This window comes from Leptidea sinapis, chromosome 10, assembly GCF_905404315.1.
Source record: "Leptidea sinapis chromosome 10, ilLepSina1.1, whole genome shotgun sequence".
In the NCBI taxonomy this organism is placed as follows: Eukaryota; Metazoa; Arthropoda; class Insecta; order Lepidoptera; family Pieridae; genus Leptidea; species Leptidea sinapis.
The window spans coordinates 9,947,670-9,973,800 of NC_066274.1; the positions used below are offsets into that span (position 1 = coordinate 9,947,670).

Below are 26,131 nucleotides of genomic sequence, written 5' to 3' on the forward strand. Positions count from 1 at the left end.
TGAATTCAATCGATTAACAAACCACTTTGTGTCAACGTTTTTTAATTATGATTTTTACAAATTTTTTGAGAAATCTTAAAAATGAAAATGTCAAAATTCAAAATATTGTTTATCCTATTTGTACAATCACTTCGCTTATCGGATTATCACCCTACCAAGTAAAGTTTTCCAAGACAAAACAGATGTTCAAGATACGGTCAAATTCGATTTACCTCAATTCTTTGAGTGCGATTACCATATTATTGATACTGTTAACGTTCTTTATTCTACATCTTAGATATCTGTTTTCGGGTACTGATGAATCAGCATACAGTAATGAATCTGCAGCAGAACTAAATTACATTCTCGAACTGACCACTTTTGTTATATTTTGTTGTTCTGCATACTATTTCGTATATACATATCGATCTTCGTATATGAAAATGTTGAATTTGTGTGTTACTACTTGGGAGCTTATGCCTTCATCGAATAAAAGACAAGTGATTCTCAAAAATTTGCGTTTCCTCATCAATACATGGTTCATCATGTTCTTGTTGATAATAATTGTTCAGGTCTGCTTAATTAGTATGAGCAATACCAGTTTGTGGAAGAAGTTATTGGATGGATTAACATTTAATATGGCCCACGTATTACAGATCATCTATCTTATTTTTTATCAAACTCTAGTGATGATTATTGTTTCAATACTGCGTAACCTCTACTGCGAATGCCAACTAATGGATACCGGTGATGGAGTGACAAATGTTAAACCAAAAATGAAAAATATGACTTTAAGGCAGATGGAAATAGTTTATATAAAAGCATTTGAGTTGAAGACTTATATTAATCAATCATTCCAATGGCCAATCCTCATGACAACGTTGCAATGTTTCCATGCAGCGGTCAGTGAAGCTCACTCTGTATACCATTATATATTACTTAACAACACAATTTCAATCTACGAAATTACTGATGGTACAGTGTGGACGATATACCAGCTAATAAAAATATATTCATTAGCATATTCAGGGAGTTTGATAAAAAATGAAGTAAGTCGCTATTAATTAATATACTAGTTTTTAACCCGCGACTTTGTCCTTGTGAAATAGTTACTTTGGGCAGACTTTTATTTTTTGGGATACTTTGCATAATAATATTACACATACAAACTGCTCTTCCGCTGCTGGCGGCGCTAGATATTCCTTGTCAATGTGTACAGTCTCTTCAAAAGTATTTCCATGCGAACTTTAATCTCCTATCTCATCCCCATGTAGGCCGAAGTTTTGAAAATGCTCGAACAAATACTTATAAATTACTTTTTATCAATTTGCTTAATACAAAATTTCATGGTGTGATCTTCAATAATGACGAACTTCCATCCCCTCTCTCAATCCCTCCATTTATATTTTTGCAATAAAAAGAAGCTTGTGTTCTTTACCAAGCTCTAGTCTATCTCTGTACAAATTTTATCAAAATCGGTTCAACGGTTCAGGCGTGAAAGCGTAACAAACAAACTTACGTTCACATTCATAATATTAATTAGTAAGGATTTAATTTATGAGAAAATTCGCTGTAGTATTTCAATTGATTTTCAACTATTTCGCTATTTCCATTTAGTTTAACTAAATCATTATATTAAATAATATTATTTCATATCTGCGATAAAGGGTATTCTAGTGTAAACATTGTTACTATATTAATTTAAGTTTTAGTTATAATATTTAATTTATTTTGCAGGCACAAAGAATTGGCCAATTACTCCACAACATATCAACAGAAAAACTCGATCTTCGATGGTTTGTCGAGGTATGTGATTTTTGTACTGTTTATATTCAGGGACACACTCGTATAGGGTGCTGACAATGTACTTCGATAAGCAATGACAAAGGATACCAAAAATGTTGTGTTTTAACAGTAGCGGTCGCTAAAATAATGATTGACTGTGAAATGAAGAAAAATCCGCCTGTTTCATTCGAGCTAAGCCATATGATGCAGCTTTAGTAATGGAAACAAAAATGCATGCTGGATACGAGCTAAATGAAGAATATATAAAGTCCCAAGATGAACCGTTATGCTAGCCCTGACAAATGTATTGCACCGTAACAATTCTCATGCAAATTCTAGAAGTACTTGTTTCCAACTAAAGTGTACAAGCAACTCTAGACATCGGTAAATAAACGCGTAGACGGTGTCTTCTTTTAAGGGTGCTGTATCTGCCAACAGCCTAGAGTGCCTGGGCGGAGCGAGACGTTGTCCCCGCACCTACCGCGCTCCCCTATATATTTCGCGGAGCTGGCCGCTGGCTCGCGTCGTGCGTACGGGCTGTTGTTGTCGAACTATCGATACTTTGGTTATCGTTGCAAGGTTTATTATAAGCCGGAAATCATCTATAATATCTGTAGGGCTATTGAATATTGAGGTACAATAATTATATTATAACATTGCTGTGTAGTATACTATCTATAGTATTGCTATTCACTCAATAAAGAACAGTTACACGGAGAAAACCTACCTACCTTGTTGGTACATACAATGGCCTTAAGCGGCAACTAAACACGAATTAAAATTATTACTTTGGTCTAAACGCGTATCGACACAAACTCGGGCGTAGCAAAACAGATGTTTAAGGTCTTATAAGGTCGGTATTCTAAAAAGCGTCACAATATGTAATCGCCGATCTTGTCTTCCATAGTCCTTAAAACTGTGCATAAAAGAGAACAATTATATTATAATGAGGACTGCCTGTTAGACGCACTTTATGAAAGTCGAAGGCCAGGTAAAATTTTTGCAAAATAGCAGATATTTGAAGGGTTATACTGAACTTGTTTCTTGAAATTTGTATTTTCTACTACGGTAGTAACATAGATACAATGCACCAGGTGCCTAAAATTTTTTTTTTTTTATGGAATAGGAGGACAAACCAGCGTACGGGCCGGGTCACCTGGTGTTAAGTGATCACCGCCGCCCACATTCTCTTGCAACACCAGAGGAATGACAAGAGCGTTGCCGGCCTTTAAGGAAGGTGTACTCGCTTTTCTTGAAGGTACCCATGTCGTATCATCCCGGAAACACCGCACAAGGAAGCTCATTCCACAGCTTCGTAGTACGAGGAAGAAAGTTCCTTGAAAACCGCACTGTGGAGGACCGCCACACATCCAGATGGTGGGGATGATATCGTAACTTGTGGCGTGTCGTGCGAAGGTGAAATTCGGTGGCAGGAATCAGGTTGAACAGCTCTTCGGAACACTCCCCGTGATAAATGCGGTAGAAGACATACAATGAAGCGACGTCTCTACGCAACGCCAAGTGATCCAGCCGTTCACAGAGCGCTAGGTCCCCGACAATTCGCGTTGCACACGGTCAAATGGATCGAGCTGATACTGGGGTGCGCGAGACCAGAGATGACAGCAATACTCCATGTGAGGCCGGACCTGCGCTTTGTAGAACGCTAGAATGTGGGCCGGCTTGAAGTATTGCCGTGCTCTATTTATGACGCCCAGTTTCTTCGAAGACAATTTGGCTTTGCCCTCCAGATGGCCACGGAATTTGCAATCCCTCGAGATTTCGAGACCCAGTATTCCGATACTAGGCGAGGCTTTAAGGGAAGTGTTCTCGAAGAGCGGAGATGAATGGGGTTTTTAGTGGTAAACGCGCAAACTTGTGTCTTCTGGGGGTTAAATTGGACGAGGTTCAACTTACCCCATTCCGCGACCTTCTCGAGAGAGGACTCGATCGGAATCGACACAAGTATCTCCCGGCACTGGTCGACGTTTTCCCGAGAGAGACCTGCATGGACCGAGTATACGGCATCACCAGTGCTGTCGTCTGCATAGCAATGCATGTTGGCGGTGTCCAACATATCATTGATATTCAGAAGAAACAACGGGAGATAGCACACAGCCTTGGGGCACTCCAGCGTTCACGGGCTTGGGATTCGAGCAATAACCGTCGACAACGACCTGTATGCTGCACCCAGTGAGGAAGCTGGCACTTGCATAAGCTCTCGGGAAGCCCAAATGATGGAAGTTTTGCGAGGAGCGCCTTGTGCCATACACGATCAAAGGCCTTCGCTATATCCAGGCTAACTGCCAGGCCTTCCCCCTTGCTTTCAATAGCCGCCGCCCATCTATGTGTTAGGTATACCAGAAGATCACCAGTCGACCAACCATGGCGAAAGCCGTACTGCCGGTCGTTGATCAAGGTATACCAAGAGCTGGCGGTTAATTATGCTCTCCATGATTTTGGAGAGCAGGGAGGTAATAGCAATAGGCCTATAGTTTGCCGGATCCGAACTGTCTCCTTTTTTTGGGATCGGATGGACAAGGGCTGACTTCCATGAATCAGGGACTACGCCTTTTAAATAAGAGTGCCGGAATAAAAGCGTAAGCACCGGCGTCAACTCAGGGGCACACGTTCTAAGCACGATTGTAGAAATGCCATCCAGCCCACTCGATTTCCTGATTTCCAACGAAAACAGAGCTCGCCTAACAGTTTTCTGTCGGAACTGTATCTGTCTGTTCAGGCATGGAGCTCTGACACCGCGGGACGGTCGGCGGTGTTTTTCCGTTGTCGTCAAGAGTCGAGTTGGAGGCAAAAAGAGTGCACAGGAGATCGGCTTTCTCTTTTGCCGTATGGGCCAGGGTGTCATTACTCATGTGCAACGGCGGCATGGACGGCTGGTTGAAGTTACAAAGAGCAGCTTTCGACAACGACCAGAACTTGCGTGTTCCGGTCGGGTAACTCGAAAGCTGCTCGCCAATTTTGACGACGTGCATCGATTTCGCACGGGCGATTTGCCGCTTAAAAAATCTGGAGGCACGGTTATATTTCCTCTTCAGAACTTTGCAGTTCGGTTCAGTTTGCAACCCAAGTTCGATACGCCTGTTTTTTGCAGTCAGATGCTGTTTTAACTGACGCATCGAACCAGGGCTGTGATCTACCACCGATCGGTACTACAGAGCTTGGTATAAAAATTTCCATGCCCTGCAGTATCACATCGGCTACTGCAACGGCGCAGGCACTAGGATCATCTGAAGGGAAACAAACCCTGCCCCAAGGGTAGGATGCAAAAAAGGAACGCATCCTATCCCAATCTGCTGACTTGAAGTGCCAAACGCGGCGGGTCGCTGGTGGTCTGCGACGTTGGCGTCAGATAGGCACTACACTCCTGACCAGGCAATGGTCGGACGTTCCGAGAGGGGCGTCGACAGAGATCTGGTAACCATCGGGATGTGTAGTCAGCAGAAGATTTAATAAGGACGGCATGTCAACCAATCTCAACCAATTGGGATACGCCATTGCAAAATTATGCACAATTCACCCTGCGTAGTCTGTAGTACGTGATCCAAGCCATTCGGCATTATGCTCGTTGAAATCACCCAAGACTACGATTTCAGCGGAGGGAATCTGAGCAAGCACGTCATCAAATGCCGCTTGAACGCAGCACATGAGGTGATCCGTTTCTGCGTTACCACTATGGGACCTGTAGACACACGCATAGATGCGGAGGCGGTCCTCTAAATCTACGCAGAGCCAGAGAGTAGACAGGTCCCTACCCTCAAAATTGCCGAGACGGCGACAGTAGATATCCTCCCTAACGCACACACATACCCCGGCATGAGGCATGAAATTATACTCAATTTTTTACCCGGGTTACGTTAAATATGACGTATCGCTAGGTCGAGATATCTGCGTCTCAGTAAGGAACCACAAGGCTGGCTGCGCCGTCTCAAGGTGGTGGTGGACGGCGTTTAAATTGGAATGAATTCCCCTGATATTACAGAAGTCCACATTAAGCGTGGAGCGGGGTGCCATGGTGTTGCTGTCCTGTTTGTCCTTAGGTATACGCGGTACTGTGCCCTCCCCAGAATACGAGGGGCAGCCCGAGCGAGAATGCTCGGGGAGGGATTCTCCGACTCTGGTAGAGCCGGTACCCTCCTGGGGTAATATCTTTTTAAGGACCGCTCTCATATTTTTGTTTTTTGCATCCTACCCAAGGGTAGGATGCAAAAAAGGAACGCATCCTATCCCAATCTGCTGACTTGTAGTGCCAAACGCGGCGGGTCGCTGGTGGTCTGCGACATTGGCGTCGGATAGGCACTACACTCCTGACCAGGCAATGATCAGACGTTCCGAGAGGGGCGTCGACAAAGACCTGGTAACCATCGGGATGTGCCCACCCCATAATACGAAGGGCAGCCCGAATGAGAGTGCTCGGGGAGAGATTCTCCGGCTCTGGTAGAGCCGGTACCCTCCTGGGGTAATATCTCTTTATGGACCGCTCTCATATTTTGTTGGGGGGAGGGGGTGGGGGTAAGGGATGGCCTCCGGTTTTCGACACTAACCTATGCGAAGCATAGCGGCACTAGGCCGCTACTTCACGCCGGTATTCTGTGCGAGTATGGTAAGTAACCCGGACGAGTCTGGCCCGATTGTGCTGACGTCATAAGACGGCAGCGTGACTCTCCCACTTTCAAAAAGCCCGTAGTCGCCTCTTACGACACCCTTGGACCTAGGACTACCCTATTCTTTTTACGCCCCGGGGCAGTACAGGGCAAAACAAAGGTGCATTGAAACGCCCTAATCACGTACGGGCGTTTGTATGACAAATATGACGAGTTGGCCGCTCTTGAATCGCGACGTCACGACTTTGATTGAATAGGTCCTGTGTTGGATAGTGCGCTCACGAGACCCTTTGTGTAATAAGAGGCGCGTGACATTGAAATTTTGCTCCTTTTCCCTATATACTAATAAATATGTACCACTCTTGACAACTACAATATCACTCACTCGTGGAGGTCGCACTGATTTCAGATATAAAAATTTATGTATCTGTAATAACACCTGCAACTATTTACATCCTCCACACGTAACCAATTACTAAGACGAATCGAACCTCTGTTTTGCTGCAGAAATAATTGTGATGGTTCTTGTGCTACGTACTCCATATTTGCTTGACTCACAATGTCGCAGACATGTCTAACCGTTTTTAAATTTTATACCAGGTGCAACATTTTTCAACACTCATCATGTACCAATCTGTAGAAATTAACTTGTGTGGTTATTTTCCATTAGACGCGACACTTATCTATAATGTAAGTATAAACTGAAATTTACGTATGAGTATTTATTTGGGGGGCCAAACATTGATCGGTGTTGTTAACTGTAAAGAGTTAATGGGTTTGCTGCTAACTAAACAGAAGTAAAGCAGGAAAATTATGGTACCTGAAAGAGGACATGGGTGAAAACTCGACAAAATACGGTTAATTCAAGAGATTATACATGGCAAGACTGATATCGAATTTTTGCTGCTAATAATTCGCGTGGAGTAGATTAATTTATCAAACTAGCTGTGCCGTTCTGTGCTTCCCTGGGGCTTAAAAACAATAGAGAAGTCCCAGGCCCAAGGATGTCCGTAAGAGGCGACTTAGGGCATTTACACTGGGAGGCTTATTTGCACAGAATGCCGGCTAGATTATGGGTACCACAGCGACGCCTTTTTCTGCCGTGAAGCAGTAATGTGTAAGCGTTATTGTGTCTCGGTCTGAAGGACGTCGGCCGTCGCTAATGAAACTATTGGGCAAATGCGCTTAATTGTAGTGCTGCTCATAGTTTTTGAGTTTTTCAAGGATCCTGAGGGTTGAGCACTACATTATAATGGGCAGGGCGTATCAATTACCATCAGCTGAATGCGCTATTCGTCTCGTTCCTTAATTCATAAAAAAAGTTGGTACCTGTTCCGAGATACATGAATTACATAATATTGTATTTACATCGCTTATTCAGTTGTTTAAGTTCACAATATATGACAGTTGACATGATATTTTTGTGGAATACTTAGGAACAGAAACGAGCATGGTCACTTGATGGTAGATTGATGGTGGTGATCCACCGCCCATTCTCTCTTGCAACTCCGTGAAGGTGACGATAACATTGACTTGAAATATAACTACAGTTTAACTATATCATTATATATTATTTTAAATGTTTTATAATAATTATACAATATCATTTTCAGTTTGTAGCATCTGCGACAATGTACATGATAATTCTGGTTCAATTTGATCGAGACGGTTAGTTACAACTTAATGCTACCTATCATAATATATACACATAACAAGAAAATAAATAATTATAACATTTATTTGTGATTTTCTTTCATAAGTTAATTATTATAAGTCTTTATTATTTTTATATTTATTTAAAATTTCCAATAAAATATTTTTTTTTTAGTTTGTGGGTAATTAATGACTGTTTCGGCAGGCCTGTCTCACTCCCTGTTTAGGTATAGAAAACGTAAGTACACGCAGCGGACACGTCGCTGTGGTTATTCAAAAGGGACTCATGAGTGCATTGTACAAACACATTGTAAACAATTTTTAATTTAAAAATGTAGCCAAAATTTTGGTAGTCTCGTAGTTTTAACAAGACGCCAGTCAAAATCGTCCTGTTAATCACAAAAAGCATGCGCCCTTTTGGCATTTCTTGGCACATTGATGGCTAAGTTCAGAGCAAATCGGCCATTTATTTAATTGCAACCCGACAGTCGGCATGAGCGCACATCAGTTTTGAAATAAACCACGTTTAGGGATGTGTCCGTTTCGCATAAAAAATCAAGTATGTATCATAATTATTTTTAATAGGTAGGCACAGTAAAATATCAATTTCAGAAGCAAGCGAACTCTCTTCAAGGTTTGCATTCGACCAAACCAACATTATTGATAAACTCCAGGCGGTCCAACCCATCTTCTGCCGTAAGGCTAAACGCTCACTGGTGCGTCAGGAACAAGTATGTATCATAATTATTTTTAATAGGTAGGCACAGTAAAATATCAATTTCAGAAGCAAGCGAACTCTCTTCAAGGTTTGCATTCGACCAAACCAACATTATTGATAAACTCGAGGCGGTCCAACCCATCTTCTGCCGTAAGGCTAAACGCTCACTGGTGCGTCAGGAACACTTCTCTCCTTAGATAATTTATACATCCAGATAGAATCTCTTGCTATTATACCACCGATAAAAACAGGCCAATATTAATTTAGTGTGCATGACAAGCTACGTCTTACACTCGCGACTTGTATGACACTTTGTGTTAGTGTGGGTGAATTGCTCAAAATAGAGGTTAGTTCTACGCTCATTTCAACGATTTTAAGTTCATATAAACGTGTAATGTCTAATTAGCGACCAGTACGGCTTCCGTCGTACATTCTCTAATAAGCCGGTGTCTAAGTCGTCTAAATGTGGCCTGCGGGCCTACTATGAACTCTTATTGCGATTCAATTGACAACCTAAAATGAACTGCTTTGCTATTTCGTACCACGACGCGATTAGAGCTAACTTATTTAGGTTAACGTCAAATCAACTGATTAAATCGCAATGATGTCAATTGAATGTCAAAGATGAATCGCAAACTGATTTAGTTCGTTCATTCATTCGTACCATGAGGTGTTATTTCAACCTAAACTGGATAGCTTATTTGCCAAAGTGGCCGATTCGAAAAAAGTTGTTACTTAGAGGAAAGTGAATCGTGTTGTTAATAACTTTTAAAAAATAGTGAAAGCATAAAAAACTTTTTTTGTAAAACAAAATACTGAAAATAATTAATACCAAAAATGAAAAAACTAAAGACGAGGCAGTAAGGGCCCGGGCTATAGCCTATTCGCAAGAACGAATTAAAAAAAATGTACTCTGTGGTCTTGTCAAATCAAACATCAATGGAGGTGCGTTCATAACTCGTTATTTTTACGAAAACACCTAAGCAAACAATTTAATTTGTAATTCAAAGAACTATATTTATTTATATTACTATTATTTAATAAGTATAAAAAGGGCTTAATGGTTTATAATTTGACGCAATTGCGCAATTTTAAAATATATTTTTAGTATTTTCTACGCAAAAAAACCGCTTACATCATATCATTTTAGGTTTCGAAACGCAATTTTATTTCGTTCATTCTTCATAAGCGATCCAAACGCCATTCAGTAAAAGGCACTTCATGGTACGAATTTTAGTGATTCAGTTTAGGTACCTAAACTGAACTGCATCAGATTCGCATCGCTTATTAAAAGTTGATGGTAGGCCCTCTGATCATTGTTCTATTAACTTGCTCTTTATCGCTTAACGTACTGTCAAAATAAAATGCTACCTAATAAAATAATGAAATAACTAAAGATATATCACCACTTCATCCACCAATTAAGAGACGAGACGAGGAGGACGTTCAGCTGATGGTAATTGATACGCCATGTCCATTACAATGCAGTGTTGCTCAGGATTCTTCAATATTCTTCAAACAATTCAGCAGTGCTTTAATGAAAGCTTTAATGAAAGAATAAAAGTATCGTACTGTGATTAAGTAGATAACCTTTTCCTTTAAAATTAACTAGTTGACCCGTCAGACGCTTTACTTTCAATAGAGAATCATGTAAGTATTCGGGAATATCCAACTCATTTGTGTGTTTCCTAAGCAGGATAGAGTTAGCCAAATTACTACCAACATTAACAAAATACTTATTAATGTTATCCAGTGCAGCTTGGGAGTTTGAATTAGAGCATAATAACTCCGATGGACTTTAGTTTGGATATTTAAATTACACATTTTTTTAACTAATCCCCACTGATTTTTGACATTGTATTTGGCTTTTGCTAATTCTGATTCAAAATAATGTTTTTTAATATTTTTTATTAAATTATTACATGTATTGCGACAACGTTTATATGTTATATTAAGAGATAAGTTTTCAGGATCCTTTCGGAGTTTTTTGTGTAGTTCATCTCGATTCTTCATATATGTACAAAGTCCCGGTGTAATCCAAGGTTTGATGGCTACCTGTCACCTAGCTCGCTTATATTCATGTGTGTGGATCAATAAGATTTCTCGAATAGTATTTAGCAACATGTTTGTCAAGTCATTTGGTTCATCTGTAATGAAGATTTCTTCCCAATTAATCTGCTTAAGGTCGCTGATCGCAGCCTCATAGTTGGTCTTTGAGAAAGTTGAGTTTATTCTCGTTCTACTGGCTATTTTGAGAGGTAACGATAGCATGACACTAAAGTGGTCAGTTAGGGTTGTATGACAAACAACTGTAGAAGTTTTGCGTTTTGATTTAACAAAACAGTGATCAAGTCAATTTAATTCTCTCTTTGGAAAGGTATGTGTATTAAGAAGGCCATAAGATGCCAATAGATCCATATATTCTGAAGATTTTATGTTGAGTTTTTCCGATACTATGTTAATATTCATGTCGTCCATTACGATAATGTTTTTAAATTGTTTAAGACTGGACAAGATTTTCTCAAGAGATTGTAAAAAGGAATCTAGATTTCCAAACGATGGTGGCCTGTAAATCGATATAACTGCTAAATCATTACTTATTGTCGTAATTAGGAAGTTGGCTTCTATTCAATCATTTGGTTCATAGACATTTGAATGTACTTATACCATGTTCATATACAAGACGATGCCATCGTTTTGATTTAATTGGGATTTTGTATGATAAGATGTGTATTCTTTCATTTCTGGGATGATTGAGTTTTCAGATAACCAGGCCTCAGTAAGGATAATGAGGACAAAGGTAATATCTAGTCTAGTAAGAAGGACAGAAAATTCTTCATAATTACTATTTAAACTTCTAATATTTTGACTTACAATTGAAAAACTTTTTGGGACATAGCATCGCCGACATTGACATATTCGTCAATGTCTATTGAGAGACTCTGTATATCAACCATATTGATGGAATTGCAAAAGAAATTTCTAATGGTACCCACCATGCAGATACCATTGGTGGGTGTCAACATTACTTATAGGGTTGGAAAATTCATTAATATTTACTATTTCGGAATTACATAAAACTAAGTCCAAATTATTTTGTTACAATTTATACTTAATTTAATTTAATTGCTTGAAGTCATTCAATTGTAAGAAATCTAAGAGTAAATTCTGTATATTATTATTGCTATTTAAAATTGGTAAAATATACGTACCAGAGCTATGTTGTTCCCAGATTATATTTGAAATATTGAAGTCACCTGCTATTAACGTGTATTTTATCTTTTTATCTATGATTTCAGTGGTGTTGTTAATATATGTACTAAGTAGATTTTGAGTTAAGGGTGGTGGTAGGTAAGTAACACAGATTTTAAGAAATTTACATTTCTTGCCACTAAAAATCTTAACCTGCACCCAAAGATCTTCACATTTACTATTGTTATTATATTATTTGGCTGTCTGTGTGCGTGTTGGCGAATGTAAGTACGTGACGGTCACGCACACATAAAATATAATGTTACTTCTATATTGACAGGAACTATGAAATATGAATGAAACTATCGTTCTGAGCGTTATTATTATATGTATGTAGGTATGTTTCACTATGTTTATTTCCCAGATCCGTTTCTCAGTAACAAGTTATTTTGTTTAATTTTCTTGTTGGCTTATTCAATACACCACAACAAGAATTTTAAATCTTACGGAAATATGATCTTTGGCTGTTTCATTTCTTTCAAACACCTCTCTTTTCTCGAGCCGTTTGTCTTCCAATTGTTGTGAATAGACAAAAGAAGATCGAGTACTTCATTTCTATTATATTGGTTTTTGAAGTTGCATTTGTAACATTCTACAACTACGGTAGGGTTTAAAGCAGTCGAATAAACTGTTTGAGAACTATTTTATTACATTGTTCACTCTTCGATAGAAGAAGCAGCTGCACTTTACGTTTCACTTCTACCACGTATGAATTGCACACATTTTACCTACAATTTACATCCCCTTTGCTCTCGACGTCGACATCGACCTTAGAATATTTAATATTCTAAGACCTCGACATATAGTTATTATGGTAGACACTAAAGTACCTACTCTGCATTCTTTAATCTGTAATTTAACCACAGAACACTAATAATTTAAGTTTCTCAACTAGAACGTAGTGATTATATTCTCTTTGTTCTCAATTCTCAATTATTCTCCATTCTCCAACCTCAGTTTGGGATTCGGCTTCAAGAATTAGGAATATTACGTGATTTTAAAAATATTTATACACTATTTGTCCAAAAACAGTTAATTTTAATATTATTCTCATTAAAAGTGTTATCGTTAGTGTAGGCCTTATTATAATTTACGCCCTGAGTTATTGGTGTGCCCTGTGGTTATTGCTACTGGTTTCCACTTTCTAGTAATTGTGGACAGGATACACACACACAGAATGGTTCGTAATTTTTAATATTAGTTTATTTAATTAAACCTTCGACTGATTTTTTTCTGCCTATTTAATTGACAATTAAAATCTTACTACCGGTGCCGACTCGGAACTTCCGAAGCCATTTTGCTACGGGGCGGCCATGTCATTCAATTAAATAATTCACGTGTGATGTTCCCACACGTATATATTTAAATAGTTTTATAGAATTTGCTAACACAATTATAACAGAAAATGTTGTAGCTTTTAAAATAAAATATTTTTCTGTCATAAACTTGAATATTCACCACATTATTTTGTTTCTTTGCAATCTTACTTGCAGTAGGGTTTTTGCACTTGAACACTTTTCTTGTAATAAAATATAATATTTATATACATTTAGTTTGATATTTAACAGAAAATATCTAACTGGAACTGCTCTATATGTCAGCTTAAACATTTGAAGTGTGAATGGTTCTTTTATAGTTGGATGGAGGTATAGTTCATCCCCAGCCTGGGGTGATCCACCAAGTGCCATATGGCATGGTGGCTGGTCCTGATGGTGAACATGCTCCTCATGGACAAAGGCGCCGCTATCCGGCTAGACCCAAACCTCCCAATAATATAGAAAGGTTGCCTCTTGACGAAGCTGCTAAAAGGGTATGTATTACATTCACTCATTAAACTATGCACAATAGTGTAAGTAAATAATTTAAGTGGCCCACAGTCAGTGACTTTGATATTTAAAACTTATAAATAGATATTATTATAATATAACTTGAAAAAACTGTACCAACAATGCAACTTAAATTGTAAGTTTCAGTGACAAAATCTTTTTTTTTTTTTTATGGAATAGGAGGACAAACGAGCGTACGGGTCACCTGGTGTTAAGTGATCACCGCCGCCCACATTCTCTTGCAACACCAGAGGAATCACAAGAGCGTTGCCGGCCTTTAAGGAAGGTGTACGCGCTTTTTTTGAAGGTACCCATGTCGTATCGTCCCCGAAACACCGCACAAGGAAGCTCATTCCACAGCTTTGTAGTACGAGGGAGAAAGCTTCTTGAAAACCGCACTGTGGAGGACCGCAACACATCCAGATGGTGGGGATGATATCCTAACTTGTGGCGTGTCGTGCGATGGTGAAATTCGGCGGCAGGAATCAGGTTAAACAGCTCTTCGGAACACTCCCCGTGATAAATGCGGTAGAAGACACACAATGAAGCGACGTCTCTACGCAACGCCAAGTGATCCAGCCGTTCACAGAGCACTGAGTCCCCGACAATTCGAGCTGCTCTACGTTGCACCCGGTCAAATGGATCGAGCAGATACTGGGGTGCACCAGACCAGAGATGACAGCAATACTCCATGTGTGGCCGGACCTGCGCTTTGTAGAGCGCTAGAATGTGGGCCGGCTTGAAGTATTGCCGTGCTCTATTGATGACGCCCAGCTTCATCAATCAGTTGTGTCATCTATTAAAATTGGGTAAACATCTAGTATGGCAGGATTTAGGGAGTAAGGTATTAATGCTGATAGGGCTATTTGAATATGCTTAAATCATTAATATTTAGATAATTATTGCAATTGTTTATATAAAAAAACTCATTTGTTGAAGACTTACATGCAATAAAAGGAAGCAAATGTAACATAGTGTAGCAAGTTTAACTAGATATTTCTAATATTTTGATCTATTTTCTGAGAATTTATATAACTACCAAATGGCCACATAAAATAATCCCTACTTATTACAGCTTATATTATTTTTTAGGAAATGGAGTCCCTTCCTCTAAAGACTCCAGTGTCAGTCCTACAGGAACTACTAGCTCGGCGTGGAACAATGCCTAAATATGAATTAGTGCAGATTGAGGGAATGATCCATGAGCCAACATTTAGATACAGGGTCACTGTTGCTGATGTTGTTGGTAAGTCTTACTCCTAATAGATTAGATGTCTATCTAATCTATTAGGAGTAAATGTCTGTTTCATGTGTAATAAGCAAATTAGCCTCATCAGTTTTCCAACTGTCATCAATACTCTCCAATCAATACTGTCCTCATCATAAAACAATTCCTTAACAATTGTAGTGCATTTCACTCAGGGGTTTGCATGCTATATAGGCAATTAGGCAGTCCTACTTTGTTAAGAACCTAAATAAATATAAGACTATAATTGTTAAAGCTAATTTAGTTTAATTTGGTTTCTTTATTCTACATCAAAACTTTTATTATACACCTTCTCATTAAATTTTTCCTCACACTAGATACCAAATACCTGCGGTAGGCAGTCTCTGCATTATATGTTCAAAGCTAACAGCATTTCATACAACTTATTTAGATAAAGTACTGGTCACAGTTATGCAACATTCAATAGAGCTAGGGCAACTCGGTAAGCTGAAGAACGGGTTATAGCAAAACAAACCTAATACTCCCTTACCCCTGACAGCACTGGTGATGCTGTATATTATAATTTTGTTCGATTTTGCTAGAAGACTCAAGTTTGTGTTGAAAAAAAAACAAAAAAACTAAAAACCCTGTTTGTCATATCACCACTATTTGACAAAATCTCCTTAAAAGCCTTGACTGGTATCAGAATAAAAGAGATAAAATATAATTCTAAATAAATTCTTGTTTAAATAAATTCAACAATTTTTATAATATTTGAGACATAATAATATTATCTTTTGTATAATAAATTTAAAAAAGATTTGCATAAAATGATTGCATTAGGAGCGGTTTCCACCAAAGAGGAGAGGATATGAGGAGCAGGGAGGAGATGTGAGCTCTGCATGGAGGCGATGTGAGCTGTGAGAGCTCAGAATCAGTGAACCGATATCAATGAAAAGAAGGTGTCATGTTGTTACAAAAGTTATATTTTAATTTGCTTGAGGTTGAGGAAACAAACAAACAAACTTAACTGAAAAAATAATAAAAACAGACATCAATAACAACAAACACTTTATTACCGACTATATTATGGTTATTTACTTGTTAATATTTTTTGCCTCCTTTTTAGTGGGTTTTGTGAGTTAATACTTCGCTAAACTACTAAAGTCGGTTAAAATACGTAAGGAACGAAAAGTGTGCGAGCCTCGGGAAGAAGGTGCGGCGAAAGGGTCGCTCGATCGGCGGCGCCGCTCCGCCCGTCTACATATTATTATATCTCACATCTCTCTGCCGCGCCGCTGGCTCGCCCGCGGCACAATCAAAAGAAAAATGAGACATGTCCTCTCCTCTCCGATTGATCGATTGATTCATTAATTATCAAAACGCATCTCCTCCCCGCTTTGGTGGAAACCGGGTCTAAGAGTTTATACCTACATATAATTCATAATGAATATTTGTCTACAGCCTTTAGCACAGACTATGTTATGGTGGCTCTAGCAAGCTGACACTGGTCATATATCTGACTGGGGCTGAGGGTTTTCTTCCACATTCATATTAGTTAAACCTTTTTAAGTGAAACCCCAAAAATTTCAGTGGAAATGCTGCTAATATCTAGGAAACCTGCTAGTCAAATGGCGAAATTATTTTGCAGTGAACACACTGTAGCAGTGCAGTTTTATTAATGGAATAGCAGTCCTGTTTAACAGAATACCAATATAAAACAATTATATTTTTGATAAGCACATGTTGCAGTGCAGTTTAAATTTTTTTGGTAGAATTTTATTTAGTACAATTTAGGAGCCAATATGGCTTTGAATTCTAGGGTTGGACTTAGTATCCTGTAGCACGAATTAGGAGGTAAAAATATTGTAGTTGATAGAGCTTTAGTCCGCGATTATAACGAAACCACTCTTATTACAAGGTAATGCAGTGTTCCAAAAAAAAAAGCATTATAACGTAACCTCAAATAATGACATTTTTGAGGGGAGGAAAGAAAGTAAAACGCCTACAATTAGTTTCTGGCACTCGCTGGCCGCTACTGCGGTACGCTACGCTTGGCTTGTGCGTTGTTTTAACTGTTCTAACACAAACTAACCTCACCAATTTTTATAAATTGTAATTGATAGAGCTTTGGTCCACAATTATAGTGCTAATAATTTTATTACATAGTTTTTTTACTGGCTCTACAACTCTGGGTTCTTTTTTAGTCTAAAAACTACATCAAAAAGGCACATGTTGGGCGCTCTTGTAACACTACAGGTATCACAAGAGTATTACAGTTGTTACTAAGTGTTGTACATATGAACACAAAACATATTTAAATACTATATATTCCTCAATACTTTCAGCAATGGGCACAGGAAGGTCAAAGAAGGAAGCGAAGCACTCAGCAGCTAAGGCTTTGCTGGATAAGCTCACTGGAGCCGCACCAGCAGACCAGCCCCCCAATGGAACTATACCCGAGCCGTAGGTTTATTTTAATTAAGAAATTTGTAAGGAATCAATTTGAAAGCAATGCATTACGTATTTTTGAGTCATTGTAAACTGTAAACGCTATTCAGTTCTACATAAGAATTTGATATTCTGCAGGGGTCTGCATTAGAAATTAGCATCCTTAATTTAAGTTGAAGGGTCGTTTTATTTTTAAATGAGCTTTTTTTTATTTGAGGTTATTATGTTACCTATGTTTGAAAAGGGTGTGGAATGCTGTTTGGGCATTGCTTTTGACACTACAACAAGTTTTCAAGACTAATTCCGGCCTGTGTGTCTCCAGTGCTGCGGGAGTGACAGCCCCTCTGCGCCTCCGGCTTTTATAAAACAAACTGGGGATAGGGGAGACAAGTACTAGGTGGAAGTCGTTGTCCACTGATTAGCTTATATGACATTGTAGTGATAAGAAAATATTCATTGTTTTAATTTTTTTATACCTTATACTAGTTCCAAGAAAGACAGTCATAATAAAACAAAATTTTGAAAAACGTTTCATTTCACCGTCACACAATCTTCTTTTGTTCTATGAGCTTGATCCGTTGTACGTAACTCCTAAGTCCTAACGCAAATTAAAAAAAAAAACTCCATAAAATAAAACCCTTAGTACCCCGAGTTCGGGATGCGAATTTTTAATGCACACCCTTACATTTGCCTCTGATAACAATCAACCGAGAAGAGGTTACTTTTGAGTATTTGGTACAATAATCACTAAAAAAGTAATTAATAAAATCCAAGATTTTTGCTAGTTCTCAAATAGGATGTAAATACTATGTAATAAGAGACGGGAGTGCCTAAGTAAAAATTGAAATTTAGTTTAGTATGAAACATGCAGTCATTTGACATAGTAGGAATAACATCATGACGATTGGCTACGAAGTATAATCCGGCTAAGTTTGAAAGCGAACAGTTACTTAAAACGTGGTGTATTTCGGCTATCTCCATATATTACAAGCTTATAGCCGTCATCTGGTAATAAAAAATGAATTTGAAGTAAAAAAACTGGTAGGATATATTATTTAATGAATAAATTTTCATTTGGACAGTACCAATGTGGTGACTTCATTTGAGGACAAATTGATGGGCAATCCAGTTGGCTGGCTGCAGGAGTTGTGCATGTCAAGGTTCTGGCCGCCACCCTCCTACCACGCGGAGAATGATGATAATATTAATAGACGTGAGTTATTGTTTGGAATCTCTCAAATTTGATCTATTGCTCGATAACACTTCTATTTTTTTATGTCAATAAGGGACGAGACGAGCAGGATGTTCAGCTGATGGTAATTGATACACCCTGCCTATTACAATGCAGTACCGCTCAGGATTCTTGAAAGACCCAAAAATTCCGAGCAGCACTACAATTGCGCTCGTCACCTTGAGACTTAAGATGTTAAGTCTTATTTGCCCAGTAATTTCACTAGCTACGGCGCCCTTCCGACTGAAACACAATAATGTTTGCACATAACATCTTCACTGCAGAAATAGGCGCCGTTGTGGCACCCATAATCTAGCCGGCATCCCGAGTTAAGGAGCCTCCTACTGCTTCTACCCTTCTAAACCACAATGTTTTTAGTTTTAGTTTTGTTTGATATGCTCTCATAATTTGATATGTAAAGTGGACAGGAGCCCACATTTTCCTGTGTACTTTGGTCAGACACCCAGAAGCACAGTAGTGTCCTAGGGTCTTCAAAGATCTGTTCAATTTTTTATAGAAGAAGGGGATGTGGGTGTCATCTGGTGTTAAGTGATCACCGCGTCCCACAGGAGTGTTGCCGGCGTACAAGCATGTCTCGATTGGACGTCAAAGTAATGTACATTCACAGTACATTTAACCGCTGTTCGAATATTCAAGATAACTGTTTTGCAGACACTCAAATGGTTTGCTTTGCAGTAATACTCCGGATGTGGCCAGACTCGCTTCATAGAGCATTAATATTGCCTTGCTCTATTTATGACACACAGTTTCTTCACAAACAATTTGGCTTTGCCATCCAGGTGAAGCCCCAAATACTCAAGATTGCAGACCATCGTTATAGGGGAAGTGTTTTCGATGAGAAGTTAACTTGAACACAACACAACGACATGCAACAAGCTAGGATATCATTCCCACCATTTGGATGTGTGCCGGTCCGCCATAGTGCGGTTTTCAGAGACTTTCTTCCACGTTCTACAAAGCTGTGGAATGAGCTTCCTTGTGCGGTGTTTCCGGGACGATACGACATGGGAACATTCAGAACAAACCCGCGTACATTTTTCTAAAATACCGGCATTTAAGGACACCTTCCTTGTGCAACGCTCCTGTGATTCCTCTGGTGTTGCAAGAGGATGTGGGCTGCGGTGATCACTTAACACCAGGTTGACCCGTACGCTCTTTTGTCCTCCTTTTCCTTAAAAAAATCTAGTTAACAACTAGCCCAATTAACAAACACCAAATATATAATTAAAGGTCATACTTTAGACCAGGGGCGTGCATTCCAAATATGCCTTCAGGCATTGCCTACCTCGTTATGAAAGTATTAAATAAAATAAATAAATACAGTTTACAATACTCAATATGTAATAAAAATAAAATATTAAATAATAAAGTTCATTAAGTTTCATTTGCTTCCGTTATTCTATAACCAAACTTCTATATTCAATATTTCCTAGATACATACTACATTCATGCGGTAGGCAGTCCCAAAAATGATCTTATTTAGAAAAGTATTGGTCACAGTTAAACGATATTCATGCATACCTACGATTTGTAGCAAGATAAACCGATTACCCCACATCTGTCTCACTCCCTCCATATTAGGAGTTTATCGCTATTTCGCTTTTTTGTCTTCGTGAGAATCATTAGAGTAAATAGGTATATTCATTGATTAATAATTAGTATTTTATTTTTATTATAGTTCACTCTGTCATCCGTGTTAAGTTTTACTGTGATAAAAAGTTGATGTGTGATTTGTGTTTAAAATAGGTATTGGGTTTTAAAAATATATAAGTAATAGAGAACTTAAATAAGTGTGCCGATTATGATATACGTACAGGTTGCAATTATAAATAAGATAAAAAATTGTTTCTTTTAATAGACCAATACTTTAACGAGTAATGTTCAAGCATTTTTGGGATACTTGTGTTGGTGAAAAGTTACCGTTCGACCGGCCCATAACTAATGTTATTGTAACCAAAACAAATTAGGCTAAGGACTCACGAAGCGGTTTTCACCCGTGCCCGCTGCGGTGGCGGAATGGAGTTTTATTTTCAAAACTCACGAGACCGGAGTTTTGTGCGGTTACGCAGCCGTCGCGGTTGCGATTATCGCTCGCAAACTTGGCGGTTGATAATCGCCAGACGGGCGGTTAAACGATCAGTTGAGTTCCAGACCGTCATGGACACACACCAGAAACGAGCTGTTGCGTTATACTTCCTTCACAGAAGAATTAAAGAAAGAAGGCCTAAAAGGTTCTGGATACATCCACTGATTGCGGAAAGAGATCGTTATGGATTATTTGTTACTCTTATTAATGACTTAAAGAAGGATGAAGAAAAGTTCTCTAATTATTTTCGAATGTCCGTATGTAGTTATTTAGAACTTTTAAGAAAAACAGAAACTGCTCTTCAAAAACAACATACTAATATGCGAGATCCCATATCACCAGAGGAAATGTTGGCAGTGACATTAAGGTATGTAAGTTTCTTTTAATAACTCGCACGCACGTACGAACATACACCACTCACACACATACACATAGGGGGTACCCCAGTTTTTGCGTCAGGTGTTAATGATATAAGTGGTAAAATTGAAAATGTTTCTGTATTGAAAATACACATCATCTGACAAATCAGTATTGACTGAAGAAACTGATGGAATATTTTGTGGACTTTGGGTAGTATTGCTTTCGGAAGTAGAATAGGTACGATAACCGATATTTTCTTGACTATAATTAAATGGTGGATATTGATAAGATGGCAATGCTGGAAGATTATTAGCAAGATTATCAATAATTTGTAGAACTGCTATTTGAAATCGTCTTGTTTTTACTTCATCAAAATTTTGCAATGAAGGCAAAACTCCTCGAAAAAATGACAAATGTCTATCTTCGCGGTGAGACAACATCTCTATTATTGCTTTTTCGGCGTCGTCTTTTTTTTTCTTTTAACACCTGCTTGAGAAGAATCTGAGGTGGTAGGTGTAGCAAAACCTTCTGATGTTGATGCAACAGTAGTACCTAGTGTTAGTAGTAGTTTGTTCAGTTGTAGCACCGCTTGTTAAGGTTGAGGAGGTATTTTCAATAGGTATATTTTTCTTCAAAAACTGTAACTGATCATCATATATGTACTTTTTAGTTTTATAAGCTCCTGATCCAGATTTTGTTTCCGTTACAACTTTTTTGTTGGTTTTCATCCAGCAATCTTTAATATTTTTCCATTTTTTAATAATCATGTTACCTGAAAAAATATATACGTAATTAAGTAAACTTATTTATTTCAGATACCTAGCAAGTGGGACTTCAATGCACGATTTGCACTACACATTCAGAATTGGGCACACACCTATATCAATAATTGTAAGAATGACATGTGAAAAATTATGGGAGGTGTTAATGTTTGAATGTTTTCCGGTAATCACTACAGAACTTTTAGAAGAAATCAAACAAAAATTTTACAAGTACGCAAATTTTCCTAACTGTGTCGGAGCAATAGACTGCAAACATATAAGAATAATTAAACCAGATAACAGTGCTTCAACTTACTACAATTATAAGATTTTTTTTTCATTTGTGTTAATGGCCGTAGTTGATGCGGATTACTGCTTTGTTTTTGTAGACATTGGAGCCCCGGGTAGTAATGCTGATTCAACCATTTTTAAAAATACTACTCTTTGGAATGCGCTTAATAGCAATTCTATCAAACTACCTAATGAAAAAATACTACCCGGATCTACTTTGCCACCTGTCCCATATGTATTCGTAGCCGATGAGGCGTTTGGGTTGCATCAAAATATGAGACCTTATGGTGGTCAATTTTTGAGTGTACAAAAAAGGGTATTCAATTATCGCCTATCTAGAGCACGAAGATACGTGGAATGTGCATTTGGCATTTTGTCAAACAAATGGCGAATTTTAAATCGTGCATTGGATGTATCAATCAATACCTTTATCAATTAAAATATTAATTCACAATAGTGAAGGCATGTTGCATACTTCACAATTTTGTACGAAAACGAGACGGCCATCATATTAGAGAAGAAGATTTTACTCATAATCTTGAGAGTATACAAATACCTCCATCAATACGCAGTGGAAGACAAGCCAATAACATTAGAGATGTTTTTCAACAATATTTTATGAGTGACAGCGGAGCCTTAAGCTGGCAATTGTCACAAATTTAATAAAGCTAATTATTGTACCTTAAAAATAAACTTACTTACCATATTTTTTTTTATTTGTCTCGTCCAAATTTTCAAAATCATTATTTAAAATATCGCAGATTTCTTCCCATGCTTTGAGTGTCAAGTTCTTGTACTTATACTCTTCTAAGCTCTTATCCCATACAACTGGCCTTTCTTGAACCAAAGTAATTAGTAGATCGACTTCAATATCAATATCCATTTTGTTGACAAATGTGCACGAACGCGTCACTACGCAAACTACAAGTCACTGCAAAATGGCGTCGGATTTCTAACCGCCTACCCCGCCCCCCGCTGTCCACGCGCGGTACAAGATGGCCGCCGGTGCAGCGGGACCCGCAAACAATCGCACACGCCGCGGGCGTAAAACGTGTCGTGAAATGTGCTTTAATTTTTTACATAAATATCTGTATTCTACAAAGGCTGCGGGCCCGCAACCACGGCGGACACGGGTGAAAACCGCTTCGTGAGTCCTTAGCCTTACAGCCCGAAAAAACCGGCAAAAGAGGAGGAAAGTGAATTTATATATATATATATCAAGTAGGTATAATAATATTATCTAGAAAAGCTAAAGGATAGTATTAAATTTATAATATTTTTTTGAACTATGAAGGCGACAGCACTGTGCTATTTTGAGTTCATAAGTTCAAAAAAATTATATTATTTGAGTCTTTATACAAAAGTCCTCTGTGATTTAAGTTTAAAGTTATTTTTTGACGCCACAAACGTTTCAAAATGATATTACTTTATTTAGAGTTTTCAATAATAATTAAAGGTATAAATGTTACCATAAACGCATGAAATTTTAGCTTTGACAGTAAATGATTGCAGTATGGGTGTTTACCGCTAGATGGCGGTAAAAATGAAAATATGTGTAATCTTAGAATTTTAATAACAAATAATTTTTGTTAAATAAACACGCATTCTTAAGCTATAGAGATAAAATAAGAAAGCAGTTTAAGGTATACTTGTTCCTCGAATGACACAAACTAAAATATTAGGTTGACCATATTATGGTACGGAAACTACATGCGAAACACAAACAACTCCAGTATGTAGATTTCAAAACCTAGTACTGTGAGACTAGAGCGCGGTTCTACGACTAGTTAGATGTATAGTGCTTACCTTGCTAGAAAACCAATGCACGCCACTGCTTTAGACATACAATTAACTTTACTTATACGAACATGTCAAAATAGATTTAAGTCTAAGCGGACCAAGTAGCGCGAACAGCTAATTGTAAAATAATTTTTTGATAATATTTTCAATAAGTAAGTTAATTTTATCAAAAAAATCTAAGTGGATACATAGTTGAATTTTGCAGTTACATTTATTATCATTGTAGTGTCAGAGAACCTACTACATAAGATCATTTATTTATCAAAATATAATAAGTATCAATCAAATCAAATGATGACTTAAGCTTACGTGATAGATAGGACTGCGCGATAGCTGCGATAAGCGGGGAGCAATTTCGTGTATTATAAACATACAAATTACCTATAACAAAAAACTATGTCATAACAAGTAGTATTTTTGATTGTAAACCTGAGGTGTTTGATGTAAAAGTTTCGTAAAAATCTAACAGTCCGACGGCACAAACAATCTGCAAATCTACTAGATTTGCACACCGCGCAATGTTCGAGTATTTGGGTAGCGTGACTCAATCACAATATTACTCTCTATCCTTGGATCATTTAAATAATATCTAGATAGACTATGACAGCTGTGAAAACGTAGAAAAAAATTGAGTTTAAAGTTATCCTCTATTTTGACTAATGTAAGCACACTAACACAAACTGTCATACATATTGCGAGTATAAGGCGTAGCTTGTCACGCACACTTTTTACCAGTTCCTCCTTTGCACAGGATGCCGGCTAGATTATAGGTATCACAACGGCGTCTATTTCTGCCGTGAAGTAGTATTGTGTAAACATTACTGTGTTTCGGTCTGAAGGGCGGAGCTAGGCAAATGAGACTTACATCTTGTCTCAAGGTGACGAGCGCAATTGTAGCGCCGCTCAGAATTTGTAGATTTTTCAAGAATCTTGAGCGGCACTGCATTGTAAGGGGCAGGGCATATTAATTAGCATCAGCTATAATCATAAAAAAAGAACACCAAACTATTAAACTTGGTCTGTTTTTATCAGTTGTCTAACAGCAAGAGACAATCTAGACGTATAAATGATCTAAGTGTGATAAATAATTGTCAATATGTTCCAAGGTCTTCCTCACGAGCGTCAATTTACATTGGTGTGCACTTTGCTGAAACGCCGAGAGGTTGGCACAGGGAAATCTAAGAAGCTGGCCAAACGACAGGCTGCATACAAGATGTGGCAAGCCCTCCAGGATAACCCTCCTGACGCATTCCAGCCACCGGAAGAGGTATTAATTATTAATCTTAAATTTAGTAAAGTTTCCTAATAAAAAGCTTTTATTTTCTCAAAGTTGATTCGTTCAGAACTCTTTTTGATGTCACTTCTAACACTACCACCGCTACAGAAACAAATGGCGCTCTGAGAGAGAAGAAAACCGGAAACTTTCCCAGCATTATTTTTTTGCATTCAGCGTTATTCTTTTTATCTTAAAAGCATCATGGGCATTTATTACAGAACCTTTGTTGCTTCTTCAAGCTCTGTTTAAAGAGATTAATAAGATTTCATAGTTTAAATTTAATTTTTATTTATTAAAGGAATTTTATCAGCAGAGCACATTATAGTGAAAACAACACTAAGTTTAAATTACCATATTGTGTGCCTCAGATTCATTATTAAGTATATAGGCTATACGACTACTAAGTCGTTAAATCAATAGTGATTTAGAAAACATATTTATACTTTCTTGTTCTTTATTTTGACTAAAATATTGATGTTTGTTTTTTATTTATTACTAATAGGGTTACTAATTACAAGTTTTATGTTATTAATTTTATTTTTATGAATATGATTATTGCGTTTCCTTTACCATTAAAATCTAGATGAATATGACACCAGTGTTAGTAGGATTGAGATGGCACATCTTGGAGGGCATAATTAGTCAGGCTTAACAGATTTATTATAATAACATGACATCATTTGCTCTCATTACGTCTTCTCGGCAATTTTGAGGGTAAGGACAGATGTCTACTCTCTGGCTCCGTGTAGATTTTGAGGACTGCGTCCGCATCTATGCGTGTGTCTACCAGGTCACATATTGGTAATGCAGAAACG

At 38.0% G+C, this 26,131-nt stretch overlaps 3 protein-coding genes across 3 annotated transcripts; all 3 read left to right on the plus strand.

Annotated features, from left to right (window-relative positions):
* Window positions 1-134: 134 nt before the first annotated feature.
* On the plus strand, window positions 135-8,085 carry LOC126966646 (putative gustatory receptor 22c; the record flags this gene model as incomplete). The annotated part of the gene is made up of 4 exons (XM_050810808.1): window positions 135-1,028; window positions 1,717-1,785; window positions 6,984-7,073; window positions 7,997-8,085. Coding segments are annotated over 4 exons (1,113 nt in total), but the record flags the coding sequence as incomplete, so codon positions are not given.
* A 4,852-nt stretch (window positions 8,086-12,937) lies between these two features.
* On the plus strand, window positions 12,938-19,420 carry LOC126966647 (interferon-inducible double-stranded RNA-dependent protein kinase activator A homolog A-like). The gene is given in 7 exon segments (XM_050810809.1): window positions 12,938-13,186; window positions 13,643-13,816; window positions 14,925-15,078; window positions 17,388-17,505; window positions 18,573-18,630; window positions 18,632-18,703; window positions 19,394-19,420. Coding segments are annotated over 7 exon segments (606 nt in total). The 5' UTR covers window positions 12,938-13,183.
* On the plus strand, window positions 18,710-25,137 carry LOC126966601 (uncharacterized). Its single transcript, XM_050810759.1, has 2 exons — window positions 18,710-21,195; window positions 22,004-25,137. Exons 1-2 carry the CDS (start codon window positions 20,759-20,761, stop codon window positions 22,677-22,679), a joined length of 1,113 nt encoding a protein of 370 aa, XP_050666716.1. The 5' UTR covers window positions 18,710-20,758; the 3' UTR covers window positions 22,680-25,137.
* The last annotated feature ends 994 nt before the right edge of the window (window positions 25,138-26,131 follow it).